Raw genomic sequence first — 18,068 nt, 5'->3', positions numbered from 1 at the left:
TACTTAAACTGTGTCCTCATGCTAGCGCTACAGGCTTAACTGGAGGTTCAGGTGTCTACCCGACCTCGCTATCTCTTCACTTCTTCCCTATAGTGAGTGCTATAGGCTGATACTAATACTTGCACTGTTGTATTCACAGTGTATAGTCACTAGCGGTCTCATGGGAACACTCTCTAAAGTAAGTCTCCCTGTCTATATAGTGCTTATATTAGTCGCTGGTAGTTAGATGCAGGCATACGCTGTCTAAAACACATGCACTATTTCACTCTGCCCCCCGACATGTTTCGCCGAACACTTGGCGTTCTCAGGGGTTCGGGCAGACTGCGAATACACTGTGAATACAACAGTGCAAGTATTAGTATCAGCCTATAGCACTCACTATAGGGAAGAAGTGAAGAGATAGCGAGGCCGGGTAGACACCTGAACCTCCAGTTAAGCCTGTAGCGCTAGCATGAGGACACAGTTTAAGTAATCAAATCGCAGACATAGCTGATAATTTTAAAGTGTGAGTTTAGTATAGTGTTTTATCAAAAGGCAATAAACGCTAGGTTTTATATTAAGTAATATTCACACGTGTAAACCCAGAGACAATCATTGGTCCACGAGACCATTTGTAAATATGCAACACGGTGACCCAGTCACAGGGTGGGGTGGCAACAGCAGTGGCAGTACCAGCACAAGATGGTGGGTGGTAGTAGGAGAACATGGCAGCAGAGGCAGCAGGTGTGTGGCATCAGGCAGGTGGCAGCATCAGAATAGTGGCTGAAGCAGGTGGCCAGAAGAAATGGGACTCTTTTCATAAAGTTTGGGCGTGGCACCTAGAATGATCTACTCTGATGCATCAGGCACTGGCGTGTGGAAATCCTGGCTGATCCATGCCTGATTCAACTTCGCAAAGGTCAGTCTCTCCACATTTTGGGTGGAAAGGCGAGTTCTCCTTAGGGTAACTAAGCCCCCAGCAGCACTAAACACCCGCTCTGATGCCACACTACTGGCCAGGCAGGAAAGCTTGTCCAGGGCAAACTCGGCCAGTTGCGGCCACAAATCAAGTTTGGCTTCCCAGTAGTCCAGGGGATATTGGATGTCGGCTAGCAGGGTAAAGTCTAAGTATGCCACCACCTGCTGATTCAGGTTCTGCTCCATGTCTTTCTGCTGCTGCTGGTGGGTGGTTTCTTCAGTAGTTGGGTGAAGAAAACTGCTCATTAGAGACTCTAGACATAAGTTGCTCCTGCCCCCCCTCTCCAGCAGCCATGAGCGCAGAGGGCCCCCCGCGTAGACCTTTGTGAGGATGGACGATGGCGCACATAGGCAGCTGCCAACTGACTACATAGGATGTCTGGGTAGTAGTTGAGTTTATCCTCCCTCTCAGCGGATGGAAAAAAGGCCCCCATTTTGTAGCGAGGGTCTAACATGGTGGAGAGCCAGTAGTCATCCCTCTGCCGAATGCTGATTATACAGCTGTCACTATGTAGAGCAACTCAGCAGGCATCTGGTCATTTGCGCAAGGGACTCGGTATGCATCTGTCTGGTCTTCCTCATCTCCCTCTACCTCCTCCTTGTCCTCTCCTGTCACTTGTGCAGAAAAAACACACATTGCTTGTACGTGAATTGAATGTCCTTCTCCTCCTCCAGTTCAGCCCCTACAGGGCTCAGGTGGCCGTGAGATGAGGATGCCATGTCTCCTGTCCCCTGTCCAGCTAGATTTATCAACATCTGCTCCAGAACGTGAAGGAGTAGAATGACGTTGTTCATCCAGTAGTCCTGGCGACTGACAAATAAAGTGGCCTCCTCAAAGGGCCTGAGCAAATGGCAGGTGTCACGCATGAGCTGACACTGGCTAACATTGAAGTTACACAGGGGAGTGCTCCTGTCTGCCTGCATCATCAAGAAAACATTCATGGCCTTTCTCTGCTTGTATAGTTGGTCCAACATGTGGAGGGTGAAGCTCCAATGGGTGAAAACATTGCATATGAGGCGATGTTGGGGAATGCTATTCTGAGGGTGTGCTTTGCAGTATAAGAGTGGCTGGAGTGCATGCAGTGTCCTAGCCATTTTCAGGACATCGTGCAGTTGGGTGAAAGACTTCAGGAACCACTATACAACCAGATTAAAGACTTGCTCCATTCATGGCTCATGGATCAGCCCTCCTTGACGCAGCACCGACACAATGTTCTTCCCGTTGTCGGTGACCATAGTTCTGATCTTAAGTTGCCGAGGGGACAGCCAGGATTCAATTTCCTCTTGAAGGACGTGGAGCAGTTCCTTCATGGTGTGACTCTGTTCACCCAAGTAAACCAGGTGCAGAGCAGCATGCCACCGCCGTGCTCTGTACAGGTGGTATGCTGAAGTAGCACTCTGAATTGTGCCTGCAGTGAAGGCTAAGGACAAGCTGGAGGATGAGGAGGGCGGAGAAGGACATTGGCGCAGGACCCACAGCTTGAGAACGCGGAGGCGGCAGTCCCGTCACCTGGACAAATTGCTGGTGTGACTGGGCAGGAACCACATTTACCCAGTGGGCCATAAACGACATATATTGTCCATGACTGTAGTTACAGGTCCACACGTCGGTGCTGGCATGAACTTTAGCAGACAAGCACACCTTCTGTTCAACAGGGCTGGTACTGCCTTTTTCGAGAAGTAATGACGGCTTGGGACTCTCCACCTTGGCTTGGCACAAGCCATCAGTTCTCTGAAAGGTGGGGAATCCACCACATGGAAAGGGAGGGACTGGAGCACCAGCAACCTGGCCAGGAGCATGTTCAGCTTACACATACTGTTGTCTTTTTGCAATCACCTCGGTGATCAATTGCTGAGGAAACAAGTGACGAGGAGGAGCAGCAGCATCTGGGCCAGTAGATGATGGGAAGGAAACACAGCTCCCTTCTGCTGTGGTGGTGGAGCTTTGACTGCTGGAGAAGGGGTGCGGGCCACTGGGAGATGCAGCGGTTGCTGCATCAGGCTGTACCACTACATTAGCGCCACAGTTTTCCCCCGGCCACTTTATGGTGATGCTGCATGTATTGATGCAGGGCTGTGGCACCCTGGTCATGCTTCACCTTCTGCCCACAACTTTTACTAATGGCCACGCTGATGTCCTCCGGCGGCTTGATGAAAAATTCCCACACCGCCGAGTAGGGCATTTTACCCCCCAACACTCCGTGCTGACTGCCTGCTACCACCACGATCCCGTGAACCGCTAGTTCTTTCCAGACAGGTAGGCTCCTGCATAGCGGGCAGTCTACCCCTGGAACGTTTGGCTCCAGACCTCACACTGCTACCACCCTACTTACTCACGGCGACACTCCACCCTGCTGGCTCAGCCGCTGCCTCATGCGCAAGCTGCCACCAAGTTCTCCTAATGAAGATGAAGCCCCTTCTTCACCCAGCTTCCACTTACGATCAGCTACATCATCATTGGCTACTGTCTGCATGTCACTGATGTCCCCCTCAATGGTCTCAGGGCCACATGCCTGACAGCTCGCAACACCAGCTTCCACGCGACTCTTATCATCACTACTTGCCCGCCTACCGGAGGATGCAGCGGATCTCTTCTCCAGATCTTGACTGGGCAGTAGCTGCTTACTGTCAGATAGAAGCTCGTCCTCGCTTAAAAGTGGAGCTGAGCCGATGGCATACAATACTTCTCGAGCAGAAGGAACAGAAAATGAAAGAGGCAGGTTTAGGACAGGTGGGCGCACAGAGCTTATTCTTGGGCAATGCCAACTAAGCGTTGTGTCAGAGGAACCCACCAACTCCAGGCTGGGGGTGTTTGATGTCACTTGAGATAAGGTAGAAGACAGAGTCAACGATTTAAGGACAGCTGGGTTGCTGGTCAAAACACAACTGCTGGATGACACTGGCAGCTCTGGTGTGTCGCTGCGACTGCTGCTGCCACCCCCCTTCTTCTGCTTTTACTTCTGCCAGCTCCAGAAACATCTTGGCCACTGGCCGTTCCCTTAAAAGGCCCTGTCACCTGTCTGTCGGACATACTTTACTGTAACTGTAAGGTTAAAAGAGCAGTACTGTCAGGCAGCAATTTCACACCAACTATACAACTAGGGATTAATGGATATATTTTCGTGAAATAGAATTTGAGCTACCTAAAATCTGTAGTAACCAGCTGCAATTTCACTCCACAATCCAGGATGACTAGATGTACTGTACCTATATATATATATATATATATATATATACAGTACAGACCAAAAGTTTGGACACACCTTCTCATTCAAAGAGTTTTCTTTATTTTCATGACTATGAAAGCTCATCAAGAGAATGCCAAGAGTGTGCAAAGCAGTAATAAAAGCAAAAGGTGGCTACTTTGAAGAACCTAGAATATGACATATTTTCAGTTGTTTCACACTTGTTTGTTACGTATATAATTCCACATGTGTTAATTCATAGTTTTGATGCCTTCAGTGTGAATCTACAATTTTCATAGTCATGAAAATAAAGAAAACTTTTGGTCTGTACTGTATATGAAATAAACACACCCCAAAACTGTTTGTATCAGGCCGCAATTTCACCCCAGAATCAAGGAGGAATGAATGTACTTATATATACACTAAATACACCTCAAAACTTGTATCACACTGCATTTTCACACCAATTCCACAATAAGGGATTGACAGATATACTTATGTATATTACAACTTGAGCAACCGAAAATCTGTAGTATCCGGACGCACTATCACCCCAATTAGACAATCGATTGATTGAATTATATATAAAACACAGTGAAAACTCCAAATTCTGTAGTATCAGACCATAGTTTCACCCCAATAACAGAATGAAGGATTATTGGAACTACAGATTTTAGGTTTTTTGCATTCTTTTATACATCACTATTACTTGATGTATTAAAGAATGCAAAAAACCTAAAATCTGTAGTAATAGATCACTTTTAATAACCCCAAATAGTGCAGCAAGGTGTACTTATTGGTCCCTGCTCTCTCCCTATAGTGCGGATAATGCCTCCCTATTATATCCCTACACTATCTCTATGCTGTCCCTGCTCTCTCCCTATAGTGTGGATATTGCCTCCCTATTATATCCCTACACTATCTCTAAGCTGTCCCTGCTCTCTCCCTATAGTGTGGATAAAGCCTCCCTATTATATCCCTACACTATCTCTATGCTGTCCCTGCTTTCTCCCTATAGTGTGGATAATGCCTCCCTATTATATCCCTACACTATCTCTATACTGTCCCTGCTCTCTTCCTATAGTGTGGATAATGCCTCCCTATTATATCCCTACACTATCTCTAAGCTGTCCCTGCTCTCTCCCTATAGTGTGGATAAAGCCTCCCTATTATATTCCTACACTATCTCTATGCTGTCCCTGCTTTCTCCCTATAGTGTGGATAATGCCTCCCTATTATATCCCTACACTATCTCTATACTGTCCCTGCTCTCTTCCTATAGTGTGGATAATGCCTCCCTATTATATCCCTACACTATCTCAAAGCTGTCCCTGCTCTCTCCTTATCTCTAAACTGTCCCCGCTCTCCCCCTATAGTGTGGATTGAGCCTCCCTATTATATCTCTACACTATCTCTAAGCTGCCCCTGCACTCTCCCTACAGTGTGGATAATGCCTCCCTATTATATCCCTACACTATCTCTAAGCAGTCCCTGCTCTCTCCCTCCAGTGTGGATTATGCCTCCCTATCCTTTCCCTATACTATGAATAATCTTTCCCTGAACTTCTCAATAGTTATCTTTTTTAATAAAGTCTTTCCTAATCACTGTCCCTAGCGCCTGTAATGTCTCTCGCTGCACTAAGTTTACTGAAAAATGGCAGAGAAAGGGCAGGAGAAGACTTTTTATAGGGCTGTGACATCACAGGGGCTGGCTATCTGCTGATTGGCCGTCTGCATAGTATTATGGGTGCTTCCTCATTCCCAGGCTTCTTACTTCCTCGTTCTAACATGTGCAGCAGCCATTTTAGAAAAAATGTGATTCATTACCACTAGAGATGAGCGAATTTCTGAAAAGTTTGATTCGGCCGGTTCGCCAAATTTTTCGTAAAAATTCATTTCAATCCGAATTTATTCGCAGTGAATTGCGTAAAAAAAATTCCTGGCTGCAGAGAGCCTTATAGTGGTGTAGAACACTGTGCCTTGCAGTAACACGCATAGGGAGTCTGTTGTGGTAGTGAAATAATACTGTGAGTCCGTATGACACGCAGATGACAGGCATCAGTCTTAGAATCACTGCACACATCACTTATTTGGGCAGTCACGGGGCCAAAGCTGACCAAATAACTCAAGTGTGAACTCAGCCTTACAGGTCGATGTTAGCGCCAAGAAGAAGCGCACTTCTTTTACACCGTCATCAGCTGATTGCACATGGATGTCTACAGAACCTATTCTAGTAAACACTTATACAAGTAGAGCCCCCGACAGAGTGGAGAGGGTGTCAGCAGTAAGTTTGTGTTGACAACACTAATTATTTTGCCCTTCCTCTGATCCGTCAGAACAATAACCCACAAAAAACGGATCCTGTCTGTGACGCATCCGCCTTCACTCGGTCAGCATTTGGTCAGTAATCCATCAGTATTGCTAATGCCAAAAAAACAGGAGTGGATCCAAAACAGCGATGACACGTGAATGAAATATTTGCATGTCTTCTGTGTTTTGTACCCACTCCTGCTTTTGGCTACCAAATCATAAGTCAATTCTGATGCGAAACCGAAATGGAATCATGTACCGGAAGGTGTTTCTGCCTACCGATCTCGAAGAAAGGTGGCAGATAGTGATACCTAGTAGCCTGGCCCGAAGAGTGGCCCTCAAGTGACATGAGAAGGGTGCCCACTTTAGAGCGGAGAAGGCATATAAGTGGGTACAGAGATTCGTATACTGCCGCAGTTGGAACAGATTGTCCGTGAAGTGTGTCAGAAGTGTCGAGCATGCGAGCTGGTGAAGCCTCCTGAGCAGAGAGCACAATTCAAGTTGTCCGAACGTCCGCGCCACTAGAGATCCTAATGATCGATTACATCTTGATCGGCCAGTCGGTGAGTGGTCACCAGTATTGCCTGTGATGACTGATTACTTCACAAAGTTCTTTGTGGCGGTACCTAGCCGTGACCAGACAGCAGAATCAGCCGCCCGTGCAGCATGCAAACATTTTATCCAGGTGTACAGATGCCCGGCGCGGATTCATTCTGATCAAGGAGCTTGCTTACAAGGAAAGTTGATGGAAGAGCTGTGTTGGCTGTATGGGATTGGAAAGTCAAGAACAACGCCATACCACACGCAGGGCAATGGGTCCTGTGAAATATTCAACAGGACGTTTCTACAGATGCTCCGTACTCTGGAGAAAGACTTACGTTGCGCTGGCCGGAGTATTTGCCCGAACTACTCTGGGCGTATAATAATCATGTTCATAACACTACTGGCTATACTCCACACATGCTGCTGTTCGCTCGTCCTGGGCAAGAAGTTGCCGAAATGAACCTTGGACCTCTTATGGAAGAGTTCCCTAGGACAGCTGACTCATGGGTGCAGGAGCACCAAGACAAACTGAGGACTGTTCATCGGTTGGTCAATGAGAAATTGCAACAGCAGACCCCTTGGGATCATCAACCTGTGCAGACTACACCCTTGTCGCCGGTTGACAGAGTATTGGTTCGTGCTAAATGGCCCACAGATAAATTGGATGACCGCTGGGAACTGCAACCATATATTGTGAAACGGCAGGTGTTTCCGGAAGGCCCAGTCTACAATGTCCGACTCGAAGATTATACCGTAACATGCTCAGACTTTGTCTTTCAGAGAGTCATTCCCTGACAGATAATTCTGGGGGTGTTCAGGAGAGGCAGTCAAAGCCCAAGTCCAAGAGACATAGGGTGGTGGCTAATCCCTACGCTGCCTTTACAGACTGACGAGTCTTCCACCCCCAATTGACCAGTAGTTGACACGATTCCTGAAAATGCGCTACCACTCTGAGAGGGGTCGAGTCCTGTTCCTGCACAAATGACAGAGGACCCAAGCCTTTGCAGATTTGAGCGCTCCACCACAGGTATCCCCCCTCAGCGCTATGCAGCAGATTCATTTACTTGGTAGAGCTGTCGGGATGCCAATATTCTAGTGGTGGGGCATGTAAGGATGTGAGGCAAGGGATCCTAAAAATGTATTACTCTGCTATGTTGTGAATTGTATAATTACTGCAACATCTCACTTTTGTCAGTAGATTGCAGCATAGGATTAGATTATAAAAGTCTACAATGGAGCTGCCTATCAGAGAGATACCATAATATATCTAGTTTGCAAAGTTGCTAATTTATGGGTTGTTTTGGTCCTTTACAAGTGTGATAGCAAACTTATTATGCAGGTTTGACACTGCACTTAGCAAATTACTTATTGCATCACACTCTCCCTGTGTAAAGAGAGGAGGTGCCTCTAGGAGCAGGAAATGAGCAGACGGAGGCTGTGCTTGGTGCTGCTAGAGACCAGAAAAGATCTTCTCTGCAGAATCTGGAATTGAATGGACTGGCTCACGGTGGAGACTGGCAACAGCATGAAGGGGAGGTTTGCAATGACGACATCAGGAGTGTCGTGTCTGTAGAATCCAGTTCTGGAGTGGACCAGGAAACAAGATAAAGCACCAAGAACCTGCTCAAGGAACTGTAAGTGCGGCTCTGCCGCGTCGCATTGCACCACACGGTTGAAGTGGCATTTGGACAACCAATAACTCTCCAAGTACAGTTACATTGTGGAATACAGGCTACAAGCTAATGCATAGCCCTAAGGGACTCATATGCTGACACCTTCCTATCTCACTGGGTGCTATATGCTGTGAGCTGGAGTAAGGATTAAAGTTACAAGAGATAGACATAATTTCCCTGTGGATTACAAATAGTATTGCGCAATACTTAGGGTGCACCCCAATGAGGAACTCGTTCAGTCACATACAAGTGCAGCTAGGCTGCTTAATGAACGTTGGGGAAAACATCACATTTACAGTTTTTTTTGTTGTACTGCGTTACATTTACTGTTGGTTTATTTTCGGTGTACTAATTCTCATCTTCTTGTTCACTATATTGTTCAGCAAACTCAATTGCTGAAAAAGAACCGTTGTCTGTGTCTGTGTGGCATTGTGTACCCTCCATACCTGTGGGCGCAGCCCTCGGTTTTCTTTCACTATGACATAGTGGTGAAGTGGAAGCAGCATAAGGAGACCACAGAGTGGCCCAATGACATAGTGTTGAGGTGGCGGCAGCAGCATCAGAAGGCCACAGAGTGGCACAATGACATAGTGGAGTTGGTGGCAGCATCAGGAGGCCACAGAGTGGCACAATGACAAAGCGTGGAGGTGGCGGCAGCAGCAGCATCAGGAGGAGGACACAGGGTAGCACAATGACAGTGTTGAGGTGGGAGCAGCAGCATGAGGAGACCACAGAGTGGCACAATGACAGAGTGTGGAGGTGGCAGCACCAGCAGCATCAGGAGGAGGCCACAGGGTGGCACAATAACAGTGTGGAGGTGGCAGCAGCAGCATCAGGAGGTCACAGAGTGGCAAGGTGACATAGTGTTGAGGTAGCAGCAGCATCAGGAGACCACAGAGTGGCAAGGTGACATAGTGTGGAGCTGGCAGCAGCATCAGGAGACCACAGAGTGGCAAGGTGACATAGTGTGGAGGTGGCAGCAGCAGCATCAGGATTTATATAGATTTAGATTAGATTTTTTTAGATTCAACTTTATTGTCATTACACATGTATAAATACAAGGTAACGAGATATAGTTTGCATCCAATCAGAAATGCAAAGAGCAGCAAGTGCAATAAAAACAAGTTATATACAGATAAGGGAAGTATAGAAGGTAAGAATAATTATGTACAGATTATCATGGTCATTGGAGGGATGAAGGGGAGGAAGAGTATAGAGGATTAAATGAGTATGGATAGAAAGGTTCAACAAGGAACTGAGTTCAGTAGGGTGACAGTTGTAGGAAAAAAGCTGTTCCTAAACCTGCTAGTTTTTGTCTGAAGGGTCCTGTAGCGCCTTCTAGAATGAAGGAGCTGGAAGAGTTTATTGGCAGGATGAGTGGAGTCCCTAAAAATGATACGTGCCCGGCGTAGACATCTCTTCCTGTGAACATCCTCAATGGCAAGAAGTGGAGTCCCTATAATGCGTTAGGCAGTTTTCACCTCCCGCTGCAGAGCCTAACGGTCAGCAACAGAGCAATTCCGATACCAAACTGTAACACAGTTGATGAAGAAGCTCTCTATCGCACAGCGATAGAAGTTACCCAGTATGTCAACAGACAGGTGGTTTTAATTCAGTGTCCTCAAGAAAATGAGGCGCTGATGTGCCTTCTTGACCAGGCTGGAGATGTTAGTTGACCAGGACAGATTCTCAGAGATGTGGGTCCCCAGGAACTTGAAACTGGAGACCCGCTCAACAACTGTGCCATTTATGAATGGGGTCTGTCACGTGCTGGGGACCCTGGATAAGCCTCCGGGACATCTGGAAAACAGGTGAAAGAGACCAAGGTACAACAGGACTTTATTACACAAGTAATAAAAGCAAATGACAGAATCGGGAAACCAAAATGTACTGCAAGGATCAGCGGGTGTGACCCCACTGTGCCACTGACTGGCAATACTCTGGAGGGGCACAACTAAGCAACACCAGGTCTTCACTAGCACCTCTGGTGGTGAGGATAGACTTGAGCCACTGTAGCTGCCAGGGGCTACTCCAGAGCGTAAACCAAGTCAGTGGGCAGCCAACACAGGCGGGCACTGAGATACCTACGAAGGTAACTAACAGGGATACACAGGTAACCAGGAACAACAGACGCTGGAACCTATGACAGAACAGAACAGAACCAGAAGCAGATGCCTGCACCCCAAGCACAATAGAAGCAAGGCGGCCCCAGGCAGAGCTGCGCACGGATGGTGAATCCCCCTCCGGGAATCACAGGACACTCTTCCGAAGGCAGACCTAAAACAAGCAGATACAGACATGGACAGAAACTGACACAGATAAGCTCTGCTAAGCTAACATACACAGGGCATAGCAACATCAAGGCATAACATAATCACAGAACAGGTACGGATCAGACAGGAAACATAAATGCAGAACTAGGTGATACCACGCCGAAGTGTAGCCAGAAAGCCCCTTGGGTCAGCGACAAGGGACTACACCCAGCAAGCAGGACCAGGACTGACATACTCACAGACAGAACGGAACAGAGTAAACAGAACAGACTAACTAAACCAGAACGGACCACAGGAACAGGACACACTGGGAGAAATAGGTGCTAAACGAGTGCCCACCCACAATTCAGGAGGATTAACCCTATCAGGCCAGGACCAAAACACAAGCAGAAGCTCCGGACATTGCCCCTAGCAACCGGCATACATGGAACACCACTGCCAGAACGCAAGGGCGTACAACAATCCGGGCACCGGAACAGAACCACAGAACACAATCAGGGAGGGAAAACATACACAGGCGGTTCAACACGGATACCGCAGCCAGCACGCAGCCCCAAGTAACCAGCCTACACAGGAGGGCAGCCTGCAGCCAGTACACAAGAGGACAAGCAGCCAACATACGCAGAAACTCGGGCACGGAGAAGCGCGCTGTGACAGGGTCATGGGTGTCTCTCTTCTCCTTCCTAAAAGTCCACAAAAAGCTCTTTAGTTTTGCTGGTATTCAGGAGCAGGTTATTGTCAGTGCACCACACAGCTAGGTGCTTTACCTCCTCCCTGTAGTCAGACTAATCGTTATCACTGATGAGACCAATCACCGTGGTGTCACCTGCAAATTTGATAATGGAATTAGATCCATACCTAGGCCTGCAGTCGTGGGTGAAAAGAGAGTAGAGAAACGGGCTCAGCACACAGCCCTGTGGAGTACCAGTGTTGAGTATGATGGTAGTGGAGCAGTTATTTCCTGATCTAACATGCTGAAATCTGTTGGTCAGAAAATCCATAATCCAGTTACAAATGGAGTTACTGATTCCAAGATCCACAAGTTTAGTGATCAACTTGGAAGGAATGACTGTATTAAAGGCTGAGCTGAAATCAACAAACAGCATTCTTGCATAAGAATTCTTGTTATCCAGGTGTGAGAGTAGACAGTGAAGTGCTGTGGATATAGCATCCTCTGTACTCCTTTTGCTTCGATAGGCAAATTGATGAGGATCTAGTGTGAGGGGAAAACATGACTTGAGATGTGCCAGGACCAGTCGCTCAAAGCACTTCATAACTATAGGCAACCACAGAGTGGTGACATAGTGCGGAGGTGGCAGCAGCATCAGGAGAACACAGAGTGGCAAGATGATATAGTGTGGAGGTGGCAGCAACATCAGGAGACCACAGAGTGGCAAGGTGACATAGTGTGGAGGTGGCAGCAGCATCAGGAGACCACAGAGTGACCCGGTGACAGAGTGGGGAGGTGGGTGGCAATACCTGTACCAGCTGAAGATGGTGGGTGAAAGAAGGAGCACTTGGCATCAGATGTGTGGCATCAGGCGGGTGGCAGCATCAGAAAAGTAGCTGAGGCAGGTAGCCAGAAGAAACCGGTCTCTTTTGTCAAAGTGTTGGTGTGGCACCATGGATGATCTAGTCTGATGCATCAGGCATTGGTGGGTGGAAATCCTGGCTGATCCACGCCTGATTCATCTTGACAAGGGTCAGTCTCTCCACATTTTGGGTGGACAGGCAAGTTCTTCTTGGGGTAACTATGGCCCCCACCGCACTAAACACCCGCTCTGATGCCACTCTACTGGCCGGGCAAGACAGCTTTTCCAGGGCAAACTCGGCCAGTTGCGACCACAAATCCGGTTTGGCTGCTCAGTAGTCCAGCGGATCTTCAATGTGGGAAGGCAAGGTGCTGTCCAAGTATGTCACCACCTGCTGGTTCAGGTTCTGCTCCAGGTCTAGCTGCTGCTGCTGGTGAGTAGTTTCTTCCTAGGCGGGTGAAGAAAGCTGCTCATCAGCGACTCTAGACTCAGGCTGCTGCTGATGGAGCTGGAACTGATCCTACCCCCCACCCTGCCACAGCAGCCATGGCAGAGGAACGTGAGTGCAGAGGGCACCCTCCCCGCTGTCAGACCTGCGAGAGAATGGACGATGGCGCAGATAGGCAGCGGGCAACTGACTACATAGGATGTCTCTATAGTAGTTCAGTTTGTCCTCCCTCTAAGTGGGTGTTGGACCGGTAGCGAGGGTCCAACAAGGTGGTGAGCCGGAAGTCATCCCTCTGCCGAATGGTGACAATTCGGCTGCCACTTGTTAAATAATATGTGATATAATATTAATTGTTATTTAATATAAAGGATTTATTACAATACACACTGACATCATCTACGCAAGCAAGTGAGCATGCATCGGGCCATTTGTGCAAGTGACTCGGAGGAACTCCCTGCCTCCATCTCCACTGCATACTGCCATGGTGTGTCTGGGTCCCATGCCTCCTCTTCCTCATCGCCCTGTAGCTCCTCTGGCTGCTCCTGCTCCTCCTCTCCTGTTACACATTGTTTGTGCTCCAATGTACTTCCCCTCCTCCAGTTTAGCCCCCTCTCATGTGGCCGTGAGATGTAGGCGCCACGTCTCCAGTCCCCTGACCAGCCAGATTTACCAGCATCTGTTCCAGGACATGAAGCAGTGGAATGACGTTGTTCATTCCGTAGACCTGGCGACTGAAAAATAACGTGGCGTTGTTCCGGTTGCCTCAGGCTGGCTGAGGGTTGGACCGCTTAGATATCCTTGTCCCCAAATTTTAGAGAGCGCTGTTAGGTTCCTTTTAGCAGTCATCCATGCTCCTGTAGGTGTAGATGAAATCCAGAGAGCTCTTACAAGGGCTAGTGATTAGTGATGCTCTACAAAACGAGTCAAAGCACGAATTGAGGGTAAGAAGCAGAATCTCTCTTTACTGAGGGCTACCCGCCCGTATTTATGCAGGTCCCCATCTGGTGGACACTCCCCTAGGGGACCAGATGGAAGACTGTGACACAGGACAGAAAAACAACAGTTCAGGACACACAGACACAATACATCCCCACAATGCATTCTGGTTTTCTCCTCTCTGCCCCGGAGACAACTGAGGAGTAATTCAATTATCTCTCAGGACAAAGGGAGATTGCCAATACACACGTGGAGACAATAGGACAGAAATCACTACTCCAACATACAATGTCACAACCATTACAGTAAACATAGACATGTAACACATCCGCAGATAGCTCCTGTCTGAGTGCATATTATTAGGTAAATGGCACTCAGACTACACGAATACAGTAGAATCGCCATGGAGCCAAAGTCTTTACTTTCACATAGTCTTTCGTTATCCGAATGGGCTCCATGGCATAGCAATCTGGGGTATCACTGTTTAAATCGGGCAAGTACCAAATGACCCGGCTTTCATGTCTTAAATAACCGAAATACATGGTTGCAACAAAGTATCAGCCAGAGTGTAACTGTAACAACTGTAACAGGCGTCCTCAAAGGGCCTGAGAAAACGGTAGGTGTCACACATGAGCTGCCACTGCCTGACATCGAAGTTACACAGGGGAGTACTCCTGTCCGCTTGGATCATCAAGAAGTCGTTTATGGCCTTTCTCTGTTCGTACAGTCGGTCCAACATATGAAGAGTGGAATTCCAACGGGTGGAAACATTACATATCAGCCTATGTTGGGGGATGCCGTTCTGCCTCTGCGGCTCAAGGAGGGTGTGCTTTGCGGTGAAGTGCATGCAAAGTTTCCTGGCCATTTTTAGGATGTCTTGCAGATGGGTGGTAGACTTCAGGAACCGCTTGACAACCAGATTAAACATGTGTGCCATGCAGGGCGCATGGCTCAGCCCTCCTTGATGCAGTGCAGACACCATGTTCTTCCCATGGTCGGTCACTATGGTTCCGAATTTGAGTTGTCGTGGAGAAAGGCAGGATTTGATTTCTTGATGAAGGACACGGAGCAGTTCCTCCCCTGTGTGACTCAGTTCGCCCAGGTAAACGAGGTGCAGAATAGCGTGACACCGCCGAGCCCTGAACATGTGGTATGCTGGAGGGGCACTGTGAATTGTCCCTGCAGTGGAGGCTGAGGACAAGGTGGAGGATGAGGAGGCAGAGGCGGACATTGTCGCAGGACCAACAGCGTGAGAATGTGGAGGCGGAAGCGGCGTGACCTGGACAAGTTGCTGGTGTGGCTGTGCAGGAACCACATTCACCCAGTGGGACATAAATGACATGCATTGTCCCTGACCGTAGTTACAGCTCCACACGTCGGCGCTGCCGTGCACTTTGGCAGACACTGACAGGCTCAAGGACTGGCCCACCTTCTGTTCTACATGTGTGTGCAGGGCTGGTACTGCCTTTTTGGCAAATAAATGACGGCTTGGGACTCTCCACCTCGGCTCGGCACAAGCCATCAGTTCTCTGAAAGGTGCAGAGTCCACCACTTTGAAAGGGAGGGACTGCAGCACCAGCAACTTGGGCAGGAGCACGTTCAGCTTCTGTGCCGTTGGATGAGTGCACGCATACTGTTGTCTGTTTGCAATCGCTTTGGTGATCGACGGAATGATTGACGAGGAATAGGAGGAGGAGCAGGAGCATCAGGACCAGCAGATGATGGGAAGGACAGACAGCTCCCTTCGGCTGAGGTGGTGGAGCCTTGACTGCCTGAAATGGGGTGCATGCAACTGGGTGATGCAGCGGTTGCTGTGGCAGGCTGGTCCACCACATCAGAGCCATGGTTCTCTCAGGCCATTTTATGGTGATTCTGCATATGTTGACGTAGGGCCCCATTGGCACCCTGGCGACGCTTCACCTTCTGCCCACATATTCTACATATGGCCATGTTGACCTCCTCCAGCGGCTTAACAAAAACGGCCACACCGCCGAGCAGGTAATTTTACCCCCAACAGTTCACACTGACTGACTGCTACCGCCTCTGCTTCCGTAAAACCCTGCACCACTACTTTCCGGGCAGATAGGCTCCTGTGAAGCGGGTGGTCTACCCCGGGCACGTTTGGTTCCCGACCTCCCACTGCTGCCACCCTGCTGACTCCTGGCCATGCCAGCAACTTGACGTGCTGGCTCCGCCACTGCCTCACGGGCAAGCTGCCACCCTCTTCTCCTGATGATGATGAAGCCCCTAATTCACCCAGCTCCCAAGTGCGATCAGCTACATCATCATCATCGAGTACTGTCTGCCCGTCACTGATGTCCTCCTCAACCGTCTCTGGGTCAGGAGGCCGACCGCTCACAACACCAGCTCCCACGTCACTCTGCGCCAGAAACATTTAGGCCTCTCTCCCTCCTCTGTGCAGGGCCTGGCACTTCTCTGTCTGACATACTGTAAGATCAAATAAATAAATAAAAAGGAAATTAAAACACCCCAAAAAGTCTGTAAATTTCTCACTTCACCACACAACGGCTAATAAGCCCTTTTTTCGCACTAATACACTACAAAAAGGGCAAATATGAAGTAGAAATATCTCCTGTAATAACCCTGTTAATGGCGGTATCACACAGAACTTGCCCCCTAATAACAGGAACGGTTTGCTGGAATTACAGAGCTGTATAATGGCAATGTGGATCCGCAGTCAGTGCAGCAAGGTGTAATAGGATTGTTCCTATTCCCCAGGCTAAAAAATTGTGAGGCAGCTCTCACCTGCAGTGGTTGAATCACCTGTGGTGCACGGATGCCGCACCTGGATGCGGTAAAAATCCAAAGAACAAAGAAGAGAAATCCGTCTCACTTCAGGTGAAGTATAATAGCTTTTTATTCCAGCGAAGTAAAATCCGTAAACAAGTGTACATAAATCAATCTACGCGTTTCAGACCTCTTAGGTATGTGGGTCCTTCCTCATGACAAGCATGTGTATGAAATGGGAGCACCTCCTTATGTATCCCAGACTAACCCCAGGTTAATGAGTATCGCCTGGGAGGAGGAGACATCAGGGGTGTTCCCATGCAAATTGACAAAGCTAAAAAAAACTTTTAGACCAAAATCAAAGCAAACGTGAGAAAGAGACTGAGGTATAAATGCTGCCATTATAACAATAATCATAGTAATGGGTAAAAATCAAAATTCAAAGAGAGCAATAGTCATAGGGTCAATGCATATACACAAAAGAAAAGAGAACGCCATGATCTCATGTCAATATTGTAAGATGAGATCATGGCGTTTATTGAGCCCATAGGGCTGGCGAGATCCCAGCTGGAAGATCCAGAAGGCCTCCCTGTTAAGGAGTTTCCTTCTGTGTTCCCCCCCCCCCCCTAGGCGGCAGATGGACCCTTTCTATACCTTTGACTTGTAAATGGGACACGTCTCCTGCAGGTGCAATTGCAAAATGCAGAGACATCCCGGTCTTTATAATTTGGCACATCGGATATGTGTCTGCGGATCCGATTGGTGGTGCAGCCCACATAAAGCAAAGAGCACATTGTACATGTGATGAGATAAACCACATGTTTGGTGTTGCAATTACTATAAGACTGGATATTGTATACTTTTCCATTAGTCATAGATTTGGACGTTTTCTCAGTGGTCATGTGGTGACAACAGATACATTTTTTGTGTCCACATTTGTAGTTACCTTTGTGTTGTAACCAAGTGGCTTGTGGTTTCTTTCCCTCTGAGAAAAAGCTGGGGCTGATAATGTTGCCCAGGGCGGGCGCTCTCTTGGCCACACACTTAATTCCGTTAGACACAATATCAATATCAGTCGCCATCAAAATTAAGTACGAGAAAATATTTTTTCATACTTTTACATATGGCAGAGAATTCTTGGCTGTATTGTGTAACGAAATAAGTTGCTTGTTTGCTGTGGTCAGTATCTGCTGGTTGTCTAGATGCTGTGGACTGTTTGGGAAAAATGAGGGACTGTCTGTTCATGTTTGAAACCATTTTGGTGGCATTCTGTATATTCATGCGTGAATAGTCCCTACGTAGCAATCTTTCAGTTATATTAGAAGCTTCCCTTTCAAAAGCCTTCTGATCGGAACAATTCCGACGGGCACGTATCAATTCACCCTTGGGGATACTGTGGATGGTGTGGGAGGGATGGCGTGACTGGGCCGATAATATAGTATTCCCAGCAAGTTGTTTCCGGTG

At 48.1% G+C, this 18,068-nt stretch overlaps 2 protein-coding genes across 2 annotated transcripts in view; both read right to left on the bottom strand.

Moving 5' to 3' along the window:
- Positions 1–18,068, bottom strand: part of LOC120994309 (T-cell surface antigen CD2-like) — a 165,447-nt gene that overhangs the window by 44,983 nt on the left and 102,396 nt on the right. The window lies entirely within an intron of this gene.
- LOC120993147 overlaps positions 10,694–18,068 on the bottom strand; it is a 64,621-nt gene continuing 57,246 nt past the window's right edge. Inside the window, exons 4-5 of the mRNA XM_040421713.1 lie at positions 10,922–10,944; positions 10,694–10,807 (exon numbers count right to left, since the gene is read on the bottom strand). Of these exons, the coding sequence (XP_040277647.1) occupies positions 10,694–10,807; positions 10,922–10,944 (137 nt within the window). The remainder of the gene's footprint in view (positions 10,808–10,921; positions 10,945–18,068) is intronic.

This window comes from Bufo bufo, chromosome 3 (assembly GCF_905171765.1).
Source record: "Bufo bufo chromosome 3, aBufBuf1.1, whole genome shotgun sequence".
Taxonomy (NCBI): Eukaryota; Metazoa; Chordata; class Amphibia; order Anura; family Bufonidae; genus Bufo; species Bufo bufo.
The sequence above is the reverse complement of the archived record's forward strand: the minus strand, read 5'-3'. Positions and strand labels throughout refer to the sequence as shown.